The following is a 17,529-nucleotide window of genomic DNA, read 5'->3' on the forward strand; positions in this document are numbered from 1 at the left end:
CTGACACATAAAATTAACTATCGCAAATATCTTAGGTTATCCCTAAGAAAAGTTGGAAAAGTTTTATCCCTAAGAAAAGTTATCTCTAAAAAGAGTTATTTTTTATCCCTAGGAAAACTTAGATTCCTAAGAAAAGAAAAGTACTGAGTAGGCAAGACTTCAGGGTAAAAATAAATAAGATTACAAGCTTACCAATACTCTGACTCTATTAACTGTAAAATCATGAAAGATTGTATTCATCTCATATCACAGGGCAGGAAGCAAAACTTGTCAAGACTTTGTTGATGCTCATTCTCATCACCACTTACCTTTTACATCTTTCTCCCTGCCCTTCAGAGGGACTGGAATGAAATTGGTGGCCAGCTACTGGCCGTTGTGGCATCATGAGAACTCTTATTGTTGATAATTGTATACCTTTGCCTATTGCATGCGTTAATCTGAATGACCCCTACCTATTCCTTCCCCAATTGTCCTTAAGGACCCCTTCGGGGTAGAGTAAACACAATCTGTGAGTCTCTTAAAATATGAGTCACGGATTTCCCTATAGCAAACGTCAGTTCTGGGTCTCTTCAATAATTCAGGCATCAAAATAGAAGGGATTAACTGTCTGTTTATAAAGCCTTTTGTGCTCTCCCGCCACACAGATGTAAGGAATGCACTCTGATATTCACTCAAAAAGTTAAAGAAGATTCCTAGCCCAGTGGATTACTTGGTCTGGGTATCTCTACTAGATTTACCTGGTGTATGATCAGAGTCTGGACTCAATGCTTCAGCGGAAATTCTGCTGCTGGTGGCCCAGTCTAAGTCATCTTGAGAGTCTTGAGTGAGATTACAGGCGGTGGTCCAGTTTCCTGAAGTTGTTTCAAAATTGCAGCTTCCTGTTGTGCTTGTATACTGGCCTAAGGAAACAAAAATACTAACAGAATGTTCTAGAAATGTATATTGCACTTATTATGCTACATTTTCAATTATATTTGCATATTCTAGTTATTTATTAATAAATTTAAAGAACCAGGACATTCGCACCCATTGGTAATATCAATTGTACATCATAGCTTTTTTAATCACGAGGTCTAGAAGCAGTGCATGAATATTGTCATTTATCCATTAAGGAGTTATATGGATTGACTAATAATATTTATAGATGATAGATAAAACTGTCTACACATGAACAATAAATATAATGTTATGAATACAGATAATTCAGGTCAAATAAGTCAACAGCTTCAGTTGTCTGGATGTTTAGTTCAGTCCCTCTGTTCACTCTGGTGTTTGAATAGCATAGTCCATTAGGGAGGCAAAGCCATTAACTAAAGAAAAGATGCCTTTGGGGGAAGTAAACAGTATAGGACAAACCATCTCGGCGCACATACCAATCACCCATGTGCAACATTTCAGAGCTAGTGACTAAATAATAAAAGAAGTCTTCTAAAAGTGTTGATTGATAACTCATTAAAAATTAAGTTATTCACAATGAGAAAAATACTAGATAATAACTGAATGTCTACTACCAACTCATCTGTGAAAATTGCCATCATAACACCCTGATATCTGTTTTCATTTTTCTTTAATTTTTTTTGCACAGCAGTTATTATTTTTGAGCATTCACTGTAAAAATTGACTGTGTTGTGCAGACACAATGAATTATTGGGTGATTTAATCAGTATGAATCAACTGAGATTGTCATTTCTCTTTAGAAAGATGACGTTTGTGTTGTTTTTAACATTTCTTCTCCAGATGATTTCTAGTTCATAACTTTTTCTTAACATAAAACTAATATTGGCACATAGAAACTTCATCAGAAGAAAAACTTGCTGTTAAAATGGATGCCAAACATATAGCAAACAAAGCTTTAATATTTTTATAGAAAATTTTCTGGATCCCTGCGAGTATTTTCATAAAATATTAGCATTTCACTTCTCATGCATGATTGCATCTTATCCCTAAAAACTGGAATCATTTTTAATTATGTATATTTATTTCATTCATTCTACATGACTTATAATTCATTGATTATTATATGCTTACTTATGGGCTCTGTATATCCTTTTTTAATACTTATTATGCCAGCATTATGTGATACAGATAGGTTTACATTATTTGGATAAAAGTGAGAAATTCAGTTCTCCAGATGTTTAGCTAACACAGCTACGAACATGCATAACCTTCCAGTATATATACAAGACAGCCATTGTGTGTTCTTTAGAATGATGTCACACACAGGTTCTGAACTATTGTATTTCTGTGTAACTGACTCCTTTACACATAGGCCCTACAATTATCCTACAACCTTTTCCATTCTTTGTGACCAGCCTTGTCCTTCCTGTTCCACCTTATTTAACATACGACTTTAGCTGTGACTCTAAAGATATCTATACAATCAGGATAAATTCTCTCATATTTCATTCTCTCTACCTAAAATTACATCACTTTTTCTTTTCTCTTTTCTAGGGCTGATCTCAGCTTATGATCTCAACTCTTCATCAAACACTGCTATTAGCATTCCACAGCTTCATTTATTTCAAAGTTACACAACTTTTCCACACCCTTCAATCTCACATTTTCTACTAATTCCTTTCTTATAACCTGCAGAAATAGCCAAGGTGTCCCTCTTGATTTAAAATATATATATATATATATATATTTGCTTAAATTTCTCACTCTATATAATTTCACTCATCCTTTCCATGGCCTTTCACACTTTGATGCAGATGGCCCACAAATCTACAGCCATCATGAAATGCAGGTGTTTATCTTCAAATGCTTGCTGAACTTGGAATATGCAACTGTTACCTCAAACCAACAAGCCTAAAACAAACTCATCATTCACTTTTCCAAATGGGTTCTTCTCTCTGAGATTATTGATTAATTTCATAGCATGAATCTTCTCTCTCTTTTTAAAGATTCAACCTTTGGAGTTATCTTTGGTTCTACATTCTTCATTTCCATATCCAATCTATCACCAATACCTGTAGGTTCTCCCTTTGAGAACATGTTTAATTCTTTGCAGTTCCATAGCCCCTGTCCCAGTTCCATTGGTTCAAGCCCCTGGTTTATTTTAAGAGTTTCTTTTTAAGTGTAGCCTTCATCCTATCAACCTTACAAACCCAAAGCACATTAATCATCTGTAAGATTGTTCTTGCATTATTTCTCTTGCTCAAAATATTCAGATTTTTGCATTGTTTGAAAATACTCTCCAAAATCTCTGGACTTGCATACAATAACCTTTCCTTCTATGCAAAGTGTTTTTTAGGCTAAAATCTGTCTCATCCTCCAAATTCTCTCTACTCCAACCAAATTTTTCAGAAAATTACCTCTTGAACAAAACTGACTTTTTTTCCAACTTTTATATTTAGGACTACTTCTCTCTTTCTTTTTTGAATGTTTCTGTAGCAGTTGGCACTCATTTGTCAGTTCATTCCTTCCCACTCTTGTTCAGGACAGAACTGCAATTTTATCTGAGTATTCACCTTCTTTCACTCTGACATGTGTTTCAAGGGTGAAACAGCCTCCTCCTTAGCTCCAGATGTGGCTCATGGTTTACCTAAGCAATTGTGATGCAATGTTCTCTCTGTCCTTGTCTTGATTATAGGCATAGGTCCTGGGATGCAATTCTAGACAATGAGACTTACTGGGAAAAAGGCACCCAGAAAAAGTTTTCCTTGTCCTTAAAACTAAACCAAAAAGAAGAAAATCTATTTGTCCTTTTTCCAGGATATCATTGCAAAGAAGTGTTGCTTGAGACCGAAGAGATTATGTGGGGAGCTGACTTTGTAAGAAAGTCAGTTACCTGAAGATGACACAGCATAAAGAAGAAAGGAGTCCAAACAGTTCTATACTTTGGATGACAAAAGTGACTAAATTAACCAACTCTAGAGTGCCCTTGCTTTCGGACTTCTAGCTATTTGAGATAATACATTTTCCTTATTGTCTGTATCAGTTAGAAAGGCATTTGGGTTCCAAGTAACTGAAAACCCAAATAATAGTAGTTTAAACAGACAGGAATTAATTTATCTCAATTAACAGTAAGTCAGGAAGTTGTCAGTTTAAGGTTGGCATTGTGGTTCAACCGTGCATTTGTGAAGCACATATTTCCCATCTTTCTGTCATCTTGTCATCCTCATGCTCATTCCTGGTTACAAGGTGACTTCATTCGTGGGTACAAGGTTACATGGTTACAAGGTGCTGTACTTCCCAGTATCACAAATATTCAAGGCATTGAAAGAAAGGAAGAGGAAAGGAGGAGGAATTTCTCTATTCTGGTGCTTTTACTTTCTGAAAGAGATACCTTCTCAAAATTTCCACGTATATCTATTGGCCTCTGGTGGTCACAATGAAGTTTGGAGAAGACGGTATTTGCAACTGGTCACAATGCTGCCCCAAATAAAATCAGAGTTCTGTTTTTAAGGGACAAAAAAAAAAATTGGATAGGCAACTAGCAGAGACTATCATGCTGTCTAAACTGGTCGAGGTTGGAATTTCTGCTACAAGTATCTTAATATATCTTCTCTATTCTATCTAGCAAATCATACTCTTCCTTGAACGTCCAACTTATGTCCTATCTCTCCCTTTCCAGACCATGTCAGTTCTCAGAGCCTGTGTGTGTGTGTCTGTGTGTGTGTGTTTTATGGCACTTAACAACAAATATGGTTATTACATTCATTCAGAAATCCATCACATCTTTATTTTATATTGTCCTCTTAATTATTGTTTGCCACTGAATTATTGTAAACATTTTCACGTGATCAGGTATTATTATTGAACTGCATTATATACACTATAAGTGGTTTCATACTTAATTATTGAACAATGGATGATATGAAGACTTTGAAATATTTCTTGATGATGAATATTAGTATTTTCAAAATGGCTATTGATTTAGAAATAATATTTTCCAAATTGTGATCTTTATCATGATCCCTTGAATGGATTTTCAGGCATTACTAACACTCTTTTTAAACAACTGACATGTTCCCAGCAGTATAATATTAAGCCATATAGTTGTATGGTCAGTGTAAATATTGATCAACTACCTTATATTTTTTAAGAGATGGCTCCTCAATTATTATTTTTTTTTTTTAAAGATTTTATTTATTTATTTTTTCCCCCCAAAGCCCCAGTAGATAGTTGTGTGTCACAGCTGCACATCCTTCTAGTTGCTGTATGTGGGACGCGGCCTCAGCATGGCCGGAGAAGCAGCGCGTCGGTGCGTGCCCGGGATCCGAACCCGGGTCGCCAGCAGTGGAGCGCGCTCACTTAACCACCAAGCCACGGGGCCGGCCCTTAATTCCTCACATCCACATATCCACCTTATTTTGCCATGCCATAATGCATAACACAGGAATATTAAATAGTTTCTCCTCACTGTAAAATGGCTTCTTGGAGTGCTGCATTGAGAAGGATTTTGAAGGATCTGGGTAAGTGGAAAAGAATGACATGACTGAATAATGGTGTTTGTCACTGTGAGGGGCAGGAGAGAAAGTGCCCACCCACATGCTGTACATCCCTAGCCTAGAACACAAGGCACACAATACATGTTTTAGGTATAATTTCCTCCCATGAAAGAAAAGAGCACAGGGCCAGCCCCGTGGCTTAGCGGTTAAGTGTGCGTGCTCTGCTGCTGGCGGCCCGGGTTCGATCCTGGGTGCGCACCAACGCACCGCTTCTCCGGCCATGCTGAGGCCGCGTCCCACATACAGCAACTAGAAGGATGTGCAGCTATGACATACAACTGTCTACTGGGGCTTTGGGGGAAAAAAATAAATAAATAAAATTTAAAAAAAAGAAAGAAAAGAGCACATACTCTACTTAACTGTTTCTAAAAATAATTGGTCTCATTTATTATAAGCCATGTATTTTTGCAACAGGAGGTAGAGATGCAAACGAAAATTTTATCTTTGCTCATCACCTACAGTAAAAATTTAGTCAAGAGGAATAGCCGCATTTATTTTCTGCTGAGTATAAAGGACATATAAATAAGACATTCACTATGACTAAACATTTCAAGAGAATATAAAAATAATGAAATGGGAGAAGCTAACATTATTAATCCTAGAAGACCGAACAAATATACTCTTTATATTGTTTCATTTAATTCTCAAAGCACTCTATAGGATGAATGTTATTCAATCTACTACATAGATGAGGAAAGTGAGTCTCTAAAAATTTAAATAGTTGCTCAACAAATGAGGGGCAAAGTCAAAGTGAAGACTTGGGTTTAATAACGCCAAAGGTCAATTCTTTTGTTACATATCTCCAAAGGTCATTTTGAAAAGGTTGTAATTTATTCCATTATCCACAATAGATTATCTGACTTCAGGCAGGAATCCAGCCCTGATGCCTCCAATGTATCCAAATGACCATCAATATGAAATATTGATGAAGTCAGTTTGCAGAATCAATGAGCCACCTGTATATCTATGTGTGCTGTGTAGTGTTCCTTTCGGATATGAACAAAATGTATCAAGAGGTTTTAAGAAAAGTGACTATTTCATTTGTCAACATACCGCTTTTATTTTAATAAATTCAAATACTTCTTGCAGTTGTCCATCAAAGTTGTGGGTGACACTAACAGATGTGAGTATGTAATTGACTTCAGTTCCTGAAAATCAAAACTGCCTTTGCGTGTTTTCACATCAATACCTCAAATAGCTGTGGGAAAAATAAAAACCATATAAGGCAGCCTGAGAAGAAAAATGAGTGAAGCAAAAAGAACATGGGCAGCATTTGCATTTGAAAAACCGAAATATCCATACCTCTTTCTAATGTTTGTAAGCCTGTTTTTATAATGTGTATACAGATGTGCACACACACACAGGTTATTCTTCATATGATAGCACTTGTTATACTTTAAAATTAACCAGGAATCCTTTCATTTACTAGTAAGTTGTTTAAAAAGCAAAGAATATTATAATTTCATACATTTTCCCCCTAGTTTTTTTTCCACAGTAGAAAGTGAATTTTTAAAGCCTAAGACAATGTCTTGTTCATTTTTATATATCCAATGTTTAGAAAGTTGTTCCTAGCCCACACTAGGAATAGGAACAAATGGCAGAGTATAATTTTTATGTAAATATTTTCAATATATGTACATCTTTACATGACAGGAAGATAATTTACTCACTGTAATAACTTTTCTATCTGCCTGTGACAGCTGCCCTTTCCCCCCACTGGATTATGTATGTCAATGTCATCATATTCAAAGTATTTTTCCTTTAGAACCTTTATAAATTTGGTCAAATTTTTAATGTTTTACTGGCGATTATTAAATGCTCTACTTGTTATGTCTTGTGGGGACAAGTGGTGATTTCACAAATGTTTCAGAGCATTGTTTTAGAACTCCATTGAAATCAATTCCTTACAGTCAGTATCAAAAAATATATTTTTTGGTGCACTTAAAAGAAGCTAGAAATAACACCACGAAGTGTTATTCAATGTATATAAATTTCATTTGAGAATACATATATTATAAAGGAAATACATAATATTTTATAAAATTAAGATTATAATACTGTAGAGTTCATGCTATAGTTTAAAAAGTATCAATCATTTTTGCTTCCTTTTACACTTTGATATAAAATTAAAATATGGCATGAATGTTGAGAACATTATGCTAAGTAAAATAAGCCATCTACAAAAAGACAAATACTGTATGATTCTACTTATATGAGATGCCTAGAGTCACCAAATTCATAGAAACAGAAAGTAGAATGGTGGCTGTCAGGGGCTGAGAGGTGGAGAAAATGGAAGCTTATTGTTTAATGGGTACAGAGTTTCAATTTTGCAAGATAAAAAAAGTTCTGGGGATAAATGATGGTGATGGCTACACAACAAAGCGAATGTACTTAATGCCACTCAACTGTTCAGTTAAAAAAGTTAAAATGGTAATTTTTTTTTGGTGAGGAAGATTAGTCCTGAGCTAACATCCGATGCCAATCCTCCTTTTTTTGCTGAGGAAGACTGGCCCTGGGCTAACATCCGTGCCCATCTTCCTCTACTTTATATGGGACGCCGCCACAGCATGGCTTGACAAGCAGTGCATCAGTGTTCGGCCGGAATCCGAACCTGTGAACCCGGGGCCGCCAAAGCAGAGTGAGCGCACTTAGCTGTTACGCCACCAGGCCAGCCCCTAAAATGGTAAATTTTATGGTATGTATATTTTGCCACAATTTAAAAAAATAATAAATGCCAAAAAAATAAAATTAACACTTTAGAAGCATCATCACTATAAGATCCTGAGGAATAAAAATGATATTGAGCTAAAAATAAAACCTTCAACGTGACTTGGATGGTATTCCTCCCCATGAATGTGTGGCATTTTCCCATTGAGAGGTGGAGTCTATTCTCTTTCTCTAAATCTAGGCTACACTTTGTTATTTGCGTGACCATTAGGAAGAGCCAGGAGGGACATTCTGGAACCTCTGAGGCTAAGTCTTACTATTTTTTCTTAGGCTTTTGGACTGCTTGCTCTTGGAGCATGCACTTGGTAAAAGCCAATCCCACGCAAGACATCTGACTATCCTGTGACAGCCATGTCTTGGAAAGCCCAAGCCACATGGATTGCCCTGGAGGACGAGATTCCATGTTGAGCCAGATAGAAAAACCAAAGAGTACCAATGTGCCAAATATGGAGAGGCAAAGCCCTCTTGGAAGTGATCCTCCAGTTCCAGTCATACTGGTTTGAGCCATGTAGATCAGACACAAACTACCTAGCTGATTCCTTCCTGAATTACTGACCCACAGAATTGTGAGCAAAGTGAAATTTGTTGAGGCCACTAAATTTTGGAGTGGGTTGTTATGTGGCAAATACTAACTGCAACAGGTAGCCTGTGTGGTATCAAGATTCCATATAAATGCTTATCAGTAAGATATATGAAAAAAAATACTTTGGATTTAAATACATGCTTATGTTTTAAAATTACATACTTGGTTTTATATGTGACTTTAAAAAATCACTTGACTTAAAGGTTAAATAAAAAACCAATGTGGCTCGTCTAGTTCTCTTTTGTAATTGATAAAATCAATCATTAAACTAACATTTATTCAAAATGCTCATTTTTAGTCTCATCTATAAAATCAACCATTTATTTCTGGAAAAGGCTTGGAAACAGTAATGAAAACCAGTGAAGAAATATAGACTGCTAGTTCAGTTTCTGACAATTTTAATTCTGACTCCACACACAGTTCTATACCATGATATGATGGAAAATTTCTGTAATATAATTTGCTGTAGATTTGTTGCAGTTTTTAGTATGAGGATAAAAAGGATGAGAAGGCTGCCATTTGGATATTTGTATAGAGAAGTTGGAAAATGTTTTGGCTATTCTAAATCTACTCTAGTGTATGAAAAGAACATTTCTCAGTTATCGATGCCAATATGTTCCTCTACAAATAAAGTGGAAATCTGTGCTGAACTGGCAAGATTAGAACAGACAAATATACTTACCACAGTGAGCTTCATCAGACCTATCAGAGCAGTCTGGTTTATAGTCACAGACAAGATGGGATGCGATACACTTCTTGTTGTGGCACAAGAAATCAGTGGCTTCTGGGCAAACCTCAGAAGTCTCTCCGACTGGGGAAAATACAAAATAACAAATAAAAGCATTACTTTATAATATTTTCATTAAATTTGAATACTCCTTTTAGTCATTTTATAGATTCTGTACTATTAAATAAGTTAGTGATTTTAATAGTTGTCCAAGGTAGACTTCTAGACAACTCCCCCTCTCTTAGTCCCACCTCCAATTGTTCAGCAAGTTGTATAGATTGTACTTTCAAAACATCTTTTAATCAGTGAAGGGCTGACCATTCTCTATTACATAAACTCAAATTCCTAATCAAGCACCTACAGTCAACTCTATCCTATGACTGGGGGTTTTGCAAATAGGCCACTTGCTCGCCATTCTTGCATTTGTTCACATAGGCTGCTTCCTTTCCCTGCGTTGATCATTCACTCTTGTGCTCCTGGTGGTCTGCTCAACTTCAAGATTCAAAGAAACAGCTTCTCTCTCTACCCTTGTCTTGCCTTACTCTTTGTCATCCAAGATCCAGGTTGGACACTCCCTGTTTCATGCCACCTACGAACCTTTTATTCCTATATTAAATGCTTACCGCCTCGTATAAGAGCTGTTTACATGTCTGTCCATGCAGACTCCAAGTCTCTTAGAAACAGAAGTTTTTGCTGTGTTTTCTTGGGCCTAAAACAGCACTAATATAGAGCTTGTGCTTTACAAATAATAATTGAAGGCATAATGGCTTCATCTAAAGGGGACTTAGAAAAGTGAATTGACCTAGAATTTTCAAAGCGATTTGCATATGTGAATATCATTTCAACTGATACGAAGTCTAATGATAACACTTCACAGCTTCAAAGTGATATACATTAAAGATCTAAAACTTTTTTATCAAATTCAACAAATTAAACAAAGCTCAGCAATTCCTTTGATACATAGGTTATTATAGATTCAGGCTGGTGTACCTGAGGTGGGGGTAAGTTACTCAAGGTCAGGCAGTATTTCCGTGAAGGAAAATAGTAACACTCTAGAGATTTCCATAGTATTTCCATAGTCTTTGAATCATCCCATAATATAATAGCTAAAACCTGAATAATTTCCAGAAATAATTTGCCAGTAAAATGTAGTCTAAATATGGAGATTGAAGAGAGGGCATCTAAGACAACAGCAAATATTTCAACTATGGGCATCGGTAAGATGAAGAATTAAAAGGCCAAATTCATTGAGTGATTTAGAATCTTTTCCACATAATTTTAATTAACACTAGTGAGAATTAACAGTTAACCCAGGGCAATATGTGGACATTATTTCGTATGCAAGTCTATGCATTGGAGATTATTTTATTTTTCTCTGTCATGGGCTGTGGAGCCATATAATTATTCCACAGAGGAAATGTGTTTTGACTTATAATCTATAATTGGTTCTTTAGTTTTTTTAAATATGGCTAAAATAGACTACATCTCTAAAGGAGGTTTATTTCCTTAACAATATAGAATAGCAAAGACATGAAGAGAAATCAAGTCAGTGCTTTGAATTGCGGTAAACCAAGAAATGACTAGAATTTCTATGGTATTTGACTTGCTCCAAGAAAAAATAAAAAGAGCCTACAATTCTAAGAGAAGTAGATCTTCTTTAAGGCAAGAATATAGTGGTCAGACTGTTGTTAGAAAAACATCATGGTAAATAGAAAATGTGGATTATTTTTGTGAGAGTGTCTTCGAGGTGTTCAGCCATTTCTAATTTCTTCAGTTCAGTCAAAATGATAAAAGCAGTACCTATTAACCTGGTTGACAAATATGTGAAATAAAAGATAATCTCACACATTCTATAGCTAATGATATAAGAATGGAAAGAACATTGGTGCTCATAATAGAGTTGAAGGTAATCTGGCTGACAGAATATAGCATATGAAAAAGACTAGATTAAATATTTATTTTAGTTTAAAAAAAAGGTTGACAGAGACCTAAAGATCTAAAACTAAACCATGATAAATTGAAAAATCCTAGAAAGAAAAAAAGGCCTGCAAAATAATGTAGCCATAAGAAATGAATATTTAATCCAATAAAAGCATGAGGTATATATAGGACTAATCCACTATGGATTGGAACAAACTGTCACCAACCTGAAAGTGACCCAATTGAAAACCGGCTTTATTCTGCTTTGAAACAGAATTTACAGTAAAGAAGTCCTAGACCCCATGAATTTCTATTTAGATTAAAATAGTTTTGTACACAGGGTTCATTATGCAGAACTAGATATGATCATTCTGTAAATTATATTTGCAGGCAAACACGTGTTTTGTCATCTTCACGTGATGATATTTAATATGCTCTGAGATTTCAGACAGTAAATGTCATGTGGGCCCACATTTTTTAAGCACCTTCAATTTTCATGCAGAATACACTAACCCATGAAGGACATAAAAGACATAATGGGCACACTCCCCACCTTTGAAGATGAGGTTATTTAGTTGGTAACGTCATGTTTCCTTAGGATCCTCTTCATTGTGACAGTTTCTCAGATTTTCTGTTTTTGATGACTTACAATTTCTGTTTTCATGACTGGTCAAGTATTTTTTAGACTACCTTTCTACTGGAATTTGTCTGATTTTTTCCCCTCATGATTAGATAGGATTATGGGTTTTAGAGAGGAAGACTACAAAAGTAAAGAGTTATTTCCATCACGTCATGACAAGGGTACATAGTATGGACCTGACTTGGCACTGTCATGTTGACCTTGTTCATCTGGTTGAGGTAGTGCTTGTCATGTTTCTCCAGTGCAAAGTTACTTTTTTTCTATCCCTTTCCATATTATATTCTTTGTAAGGAAGTCACTATGTGCAGACCGCACCTATGGAGTGATGATCTATGATCCCCTCGAGGGCAGAGAATCTACAAAAATTATTTGAAATTCTTACGCGTGGGAGATTTGTCTTTTCTCTCCATTTACTTATTCAGTAACTTATTTATATCAATATGGACTCAAGGATATTTATTTTATAATTCGAGTCATAATACAATGCTACTTTATTTTGTTGCTCAAATTTTTCCATCTTTGTCCAAGGGGGGCTCTTTCAGTTGGCTCCTATGTTCCTTTGACATACCTCTATCAATGTAATTTTTTTTTGGGGGGGGCACACTATTTACCTTATTTTCCAGCACCATAAGTTGCTTCAGGTTCATCTCATATATTTCCTGCCCCAGTCCTGCAATCAGCCATCAGCCATTTCTCCAAGGAGCCTTGGTTCCTTTTACTGGAGAATGCTCTCAGAGACCAAGATCTGGGTAGTAGGTTTCTCCTTGCTGCTGGGGTATCATTGTTTCTATGCTGTGATAACTTGAAAAGTCATGCCATTTTTCAATTATGGAAAATTATCATTATTATAGTGTCTTTCGCTGAGTCTCTGTTCTCTACTTCTAGAACTCCTATTAGAAAAGTATTGGATTTACTCATTCTATCCTCAATGTATCTTAATAATCTCTGTTCCATACTTTTTTCTCCTTACATTGCTGTGTTGCATTCTGGTGAATAAGCTCACATTTATTTGATGATTTATTCTTCAGTTGTGTCTTTAATTTGTCTGTTTAACTTTTCCATTGATATTTATTTTCAGTTATAATTTTATCCATTTCTTTTTTATTTAGTATTCTGCTTATTTTTTTTTTTTTTTTCATGCTTTCCTTTTTCTGTATTATGAGCCCAATAGCAAGCATATGGTCCCAACACATAAATTTACACTGGCTTCTGCATTGTCCATGAAGTTTCAATGGTTCTAGTAGTTTTAATATTAATTGTGGTTTGGGAGTTCTCATTCTCATCATGGACTATTCTCTACGTGGTATGGCACAAGTTAGGGTTTTGGGTTTGTGCTGGTAGCTCCTGTTTTGTTTGTTTGTTTGTTTTTCTTTCATTTTTTTCAAGCCCTGGACAGACAACAAATTTCTTTGAGGATTCCCTGGAAAGAACCAGGCTTTGTGCAAAGCATTCATGTCTAGCTCTCCTGTTCTCATATAGGATTAAATCATCCAGTCCTCAGATACCATATTCTATGTCCATGCCCCCAAATCCTTTAGGCCACTGGGAAGTTAGCTTCCACCTATGATCTGTGTTTTGATTCCCCCCTTTTGGTTCTGGGACTGGTAGATTTTCTTTCCCTCTTTAAATTTCAGTTCAGAGTTTCAATAAATCTTTTCTAAAAATATTTTTATGTTTGTAGTAAGTGGGAAGCAAATCCCATGACATGATTTTGTTAATTCTCCTATAGTCTAATTTTCAACATAAATTTAATATTTAAAATCTGTTAGTATCTTGTATCATGAATTCTAAAAATAACCCAAGAAAGCCCCATAAAACAATTTTCTCCAAATAATGCTCCTTATTTAACATAAACTTTATGCTACTTGCATTTTGTCCTATAGTGGATCTACACTGAAATTGGCATATACCACTCTCTTTATCTTGTGTTCATATGAAAGTAAATGTACATGAGCATCTGGGTGCATTCATTGAAACGGAAACATTGAGATGTATTTGTAGTGGCTAGAAGAGAACTTTTACCTAAACATAGTTTCTTTTTACTTGTTAATATATGGATTTTCCTTGTTATTTCTGTTTTGTTGATAAAATATCTTTGGATAGTTTTTATTGTAGGTATGTTTCAAAAGTTTTATCTAGTGAAAGTTTACTTCTAGTTAAATGTGGTAATAGTGGACAGTAAATATTGACTGTGAATGGGCAGTCCAAGTACATGGACCAACGTAACAATCTGAGCCCCCATTTTTATAAAAGCTCTGTAACCTTAGGTAAGTCATTTAATATTGATCTCTAAATGAAAATAATAATAATCACTCTCTCATACAAAGTACTATATATGTTTACATCTAGTGATGTCATCAAGTTAGAATCTTTATTTATTCATCTTAGAAATATATCTTGAACAACTGTGACACCATGGTGGATATTGTAATGGTTCTTACCTTCAAAGAATTTATAATCTGGCAATAAAAACTTATTAGTAAAACAGTATGTTTAGTGCTATCATTTAAGATATTTATGGCTTGCTGTCAGAGGAAAATTAAAAGTAGCCCTAGCTGGTACTGGTATGTTAATAAATATTTAATGTATATTCAGTTGATGGCCTTTCAATGTACCTATCATCTTAGTAGTCATTTATCCAATTGGAAAGATAGACCAGACCACTCAACTGAGAGGAAGCAGTTCTTTTATGAATTTCCTTTATAAAACTACATTCTTCTCAGTTTCCTTATCAAGTAAGTTTGGCAACATATTGCAAATATGGAAGATTCAAATTTATTTGAAAGAAGGGCAACATTTGGGGTCAAAAAAGGAAAATAGGCTCAAGAAAAAATATTTTGGAAAAGATCATCGCCCCAAATCTTCCTTCACAGACGAACTACTTACGTCACTTGAGTGCTCTCTTGTTCTAGAAATACCACCAAGGGCAAGTTTGCAAATAAAAGGACATCTTAACACTGCTGACGACCAGTATTTTCAAATGTCCAGAAAATAACAACAATACCTTTCATATTTTCTATTCAACATGAGCCTCTAAAGCTATCTCATGTTAGAAAAATTGCTTGGTTTTCAGAAGGTCAATGCACATATCAGACAATTGATAACAACACATCTGAAACTGTAACCTCAGTGATCTCTGTGACAGCAAAGTTCAGTGTGTGTCAGAATTATCAGAAGTGTTATCAAAGTCACTGGACTATGTCTTAGTGCACAGCAAGAGCTGAGGGAAATACAAAAATGTGATCCACTTGTAATACACAGAGGCAAGGAGCATTAATAATGGACAATACCCTGAAGATCAACTGTTCACGTTTTTAAACAAAAAGGTGATTTTATCAACTGTTTATATATTTGTTTGAGAAAAAAATTAGATGTGCCAACCTCTTTTTTCAGACATGAAACACATATTTTTATCTTTAATTTTTTAGATCGGAACATATTTTAAATACCCAGTTTTCTTTATGGATTCTCCATGTAATTTAAGGACAATAGATTGCTGAACAGGCTATATACACGTCAAATCATTAGTTTGAAGGTTTAGACAAAAAACATTTTTAGAACAGCTAGGAAGAAGGAAGAGGAAATAAGAAGAAAGTAAGACACCACCAACAAAACTCAGAACTGATAAACCTGACAAAGACCACTATGCTTTTACGCCTGAAGAAACATTTGTAGTGGTTTGGTGATTTAGAACAGTCCTCAACCACTCCTCACCTCTTCAATTCCTAATACTCCACTAAAAGGACCCTTGCGCAGTAATCTTAATTTCGTAGCTACCATTTTAAAAGAAATCTCAACCCTTTCCATTCTGGACTTTACTGCTGCATCTGACATGCCAAAAATGCCTTCCTTTTTGTAACCCTCAATTCTTTTAGCTTCTTGGCATCATATTGCTACTTCTCTGCCACCTCTTAACCTTCCTTCTCCTCTCTTGACTCCTTTTCCAGTCCAGGCCATTAAGTGCTAGAGAGAAAATTGTGACCTTGATTCATTTTCCTTTGCTCTTCCTTGGGTGTCATATTTACTGTCATGATTTTATCTGCCATCTGGGGACTGATGACCTGATATCTATGCCTCAATCTGTATCTTTTCCTGTGTTTAGACACTTATGATACATTTTCTGTTGGATTTCTCTACAACATATCAGACATACTACACAAGACAAACAACGCGTACACTTTCTTCTCTTTTTTGCCTCCTACTTTATCTTCGTTTGCTTCTTGCCTCACAATAAACCTCACAATGCCCATCTGTGTATGGTCCACAGAAGCATAACATCTTTTCTCACCTATTTTTGCCTTTACTCACGTTATCACACCCTCATTCTTCCTTAGCCGTGTGGTGGAGATGGCTGGCTATTTACAACGTACTCTCACATTTCTGTAGTGTACAGTTTTTGCTGGGTAGTGACTGCTCAGACAGACACTTTATTTCTCAACTCCATCTGCAACTAGGTGGGGCCATAAGCATGTGTTCTAACTGGTGGAATGTGAGGAGAAGTGATATGCACATTTCCAGATGAGACCAAACAAGATAGAAAAGCGATGATCACTAGAGTGTACTTCAAAGGCCAGAGACTGAAAATCTGCCTGGGTCCCTGAATAAATGCATGAGGAAAGCTGCCCCCCCACCAATCTGTTTACCTGCTAGCTACTATAAAGTGGATAAGAAGTGAACATCTTAAATTGTGATACATTTTTGGATCTACTTGTTATAGGAGTAGCCTAGCCTAATATAACCAAATACAATGATGATTATGATGATGATGGTGACTCTGACTCTTATGAAGAATTGGTTACATGTCTCATGCTGTTTAAGCACATTACATATATTAACTTGTTTAATTCTAAACATAGTTCCAGGAGGCAGGTACTGTAATTTTTATTACGTAAATTACTAAAGTTCACACAGCTACTCAATAGCAAAGCCAGAATTCATGCTTTGAGTGTACAGCCTTTACTCTTAACCAATAAACCCCACACTTCCTCTCATCCTGCTCAAATGTCCAATCTTATAAGCCACAAGTTAAGTGTTATTTCTTCCAAGGCTCATCTATCCAACCAGCTCTCTTGGTGCCCTGGATAATTTCAATTATAGCACATGGAATTAAAATACAGTACAATGATACATTTTCTGTTGGATGTATCTACTATACAACAGACAAACTAAATATGCTCCTTCTGAAAAAAAAAAAGGAAGAATCCTTAAAGGAAGGAACTATATTATATTTATTGCTACATCCATAATACACAGCACAGATCCCAGGCATCTTTTGGTGATTAAGTAATATTTGCTGAACTGTGTTTAAATTTAGTAAAACTGCCTGGACTTTACCACTGCAATCAGAATAGGTGGCTGTTCAAACATAAAATAAATTCTAAACATGCTATGAGTACTAAGGATTAAGGATTGCATTTAATGAATTTAAAATACAGTGGGAAAAATCATTCCACAAAACTTTGCAGTTAAAAATGCTTAT

General features: G+C 35.5%; 1 protein-coding gene across 6 annotated transcripts in view; it reads right to left on the reverse strand.

Moving 5' to 3' along the window:
• MALRD1 (MAM and LDL receptor class A domain containing 1) overlaps positions 1 to 17,529 on the reverse strand; it is an 846,741-nt gene that overhangs the window by 190,902 nt on the left and 638,310 nt on the right. For all 6 annotated transcript variants that reach the window (XM_087420773.1, XM_087420775.1, XM_087420776.1 and 3 more), the window contains 2 exons: positions 9,446 to 9,574; positions 738 to 899 (listed from right to left, as the gene is read on the reverse strand). In XM_087420773.1, coding sequence (XP_087276899.1) covers positions 738 to 899; positions 9,446 to 9,574 — 291 coding nt within the window. The remainder of the gene's footprint in view (positions 1 to 737; positions 900 to 9,445; positions 9,575 to 17,529) is intronic.

This window comes from Ceratotherium simum, chromosome 32 (assembly GCF_057802395.1).
Source record: "Ceratotherium simum simum isolate JZ-2026a chromosome 32, ASM5780239v1, whole genome shotgun sequence".
NCBI lineage: Eukaryota > Metazoa > Chordata > Mammalia > Perissodactyla > Rhinocerotidae > Ceratotherium > Ceratotherium simum.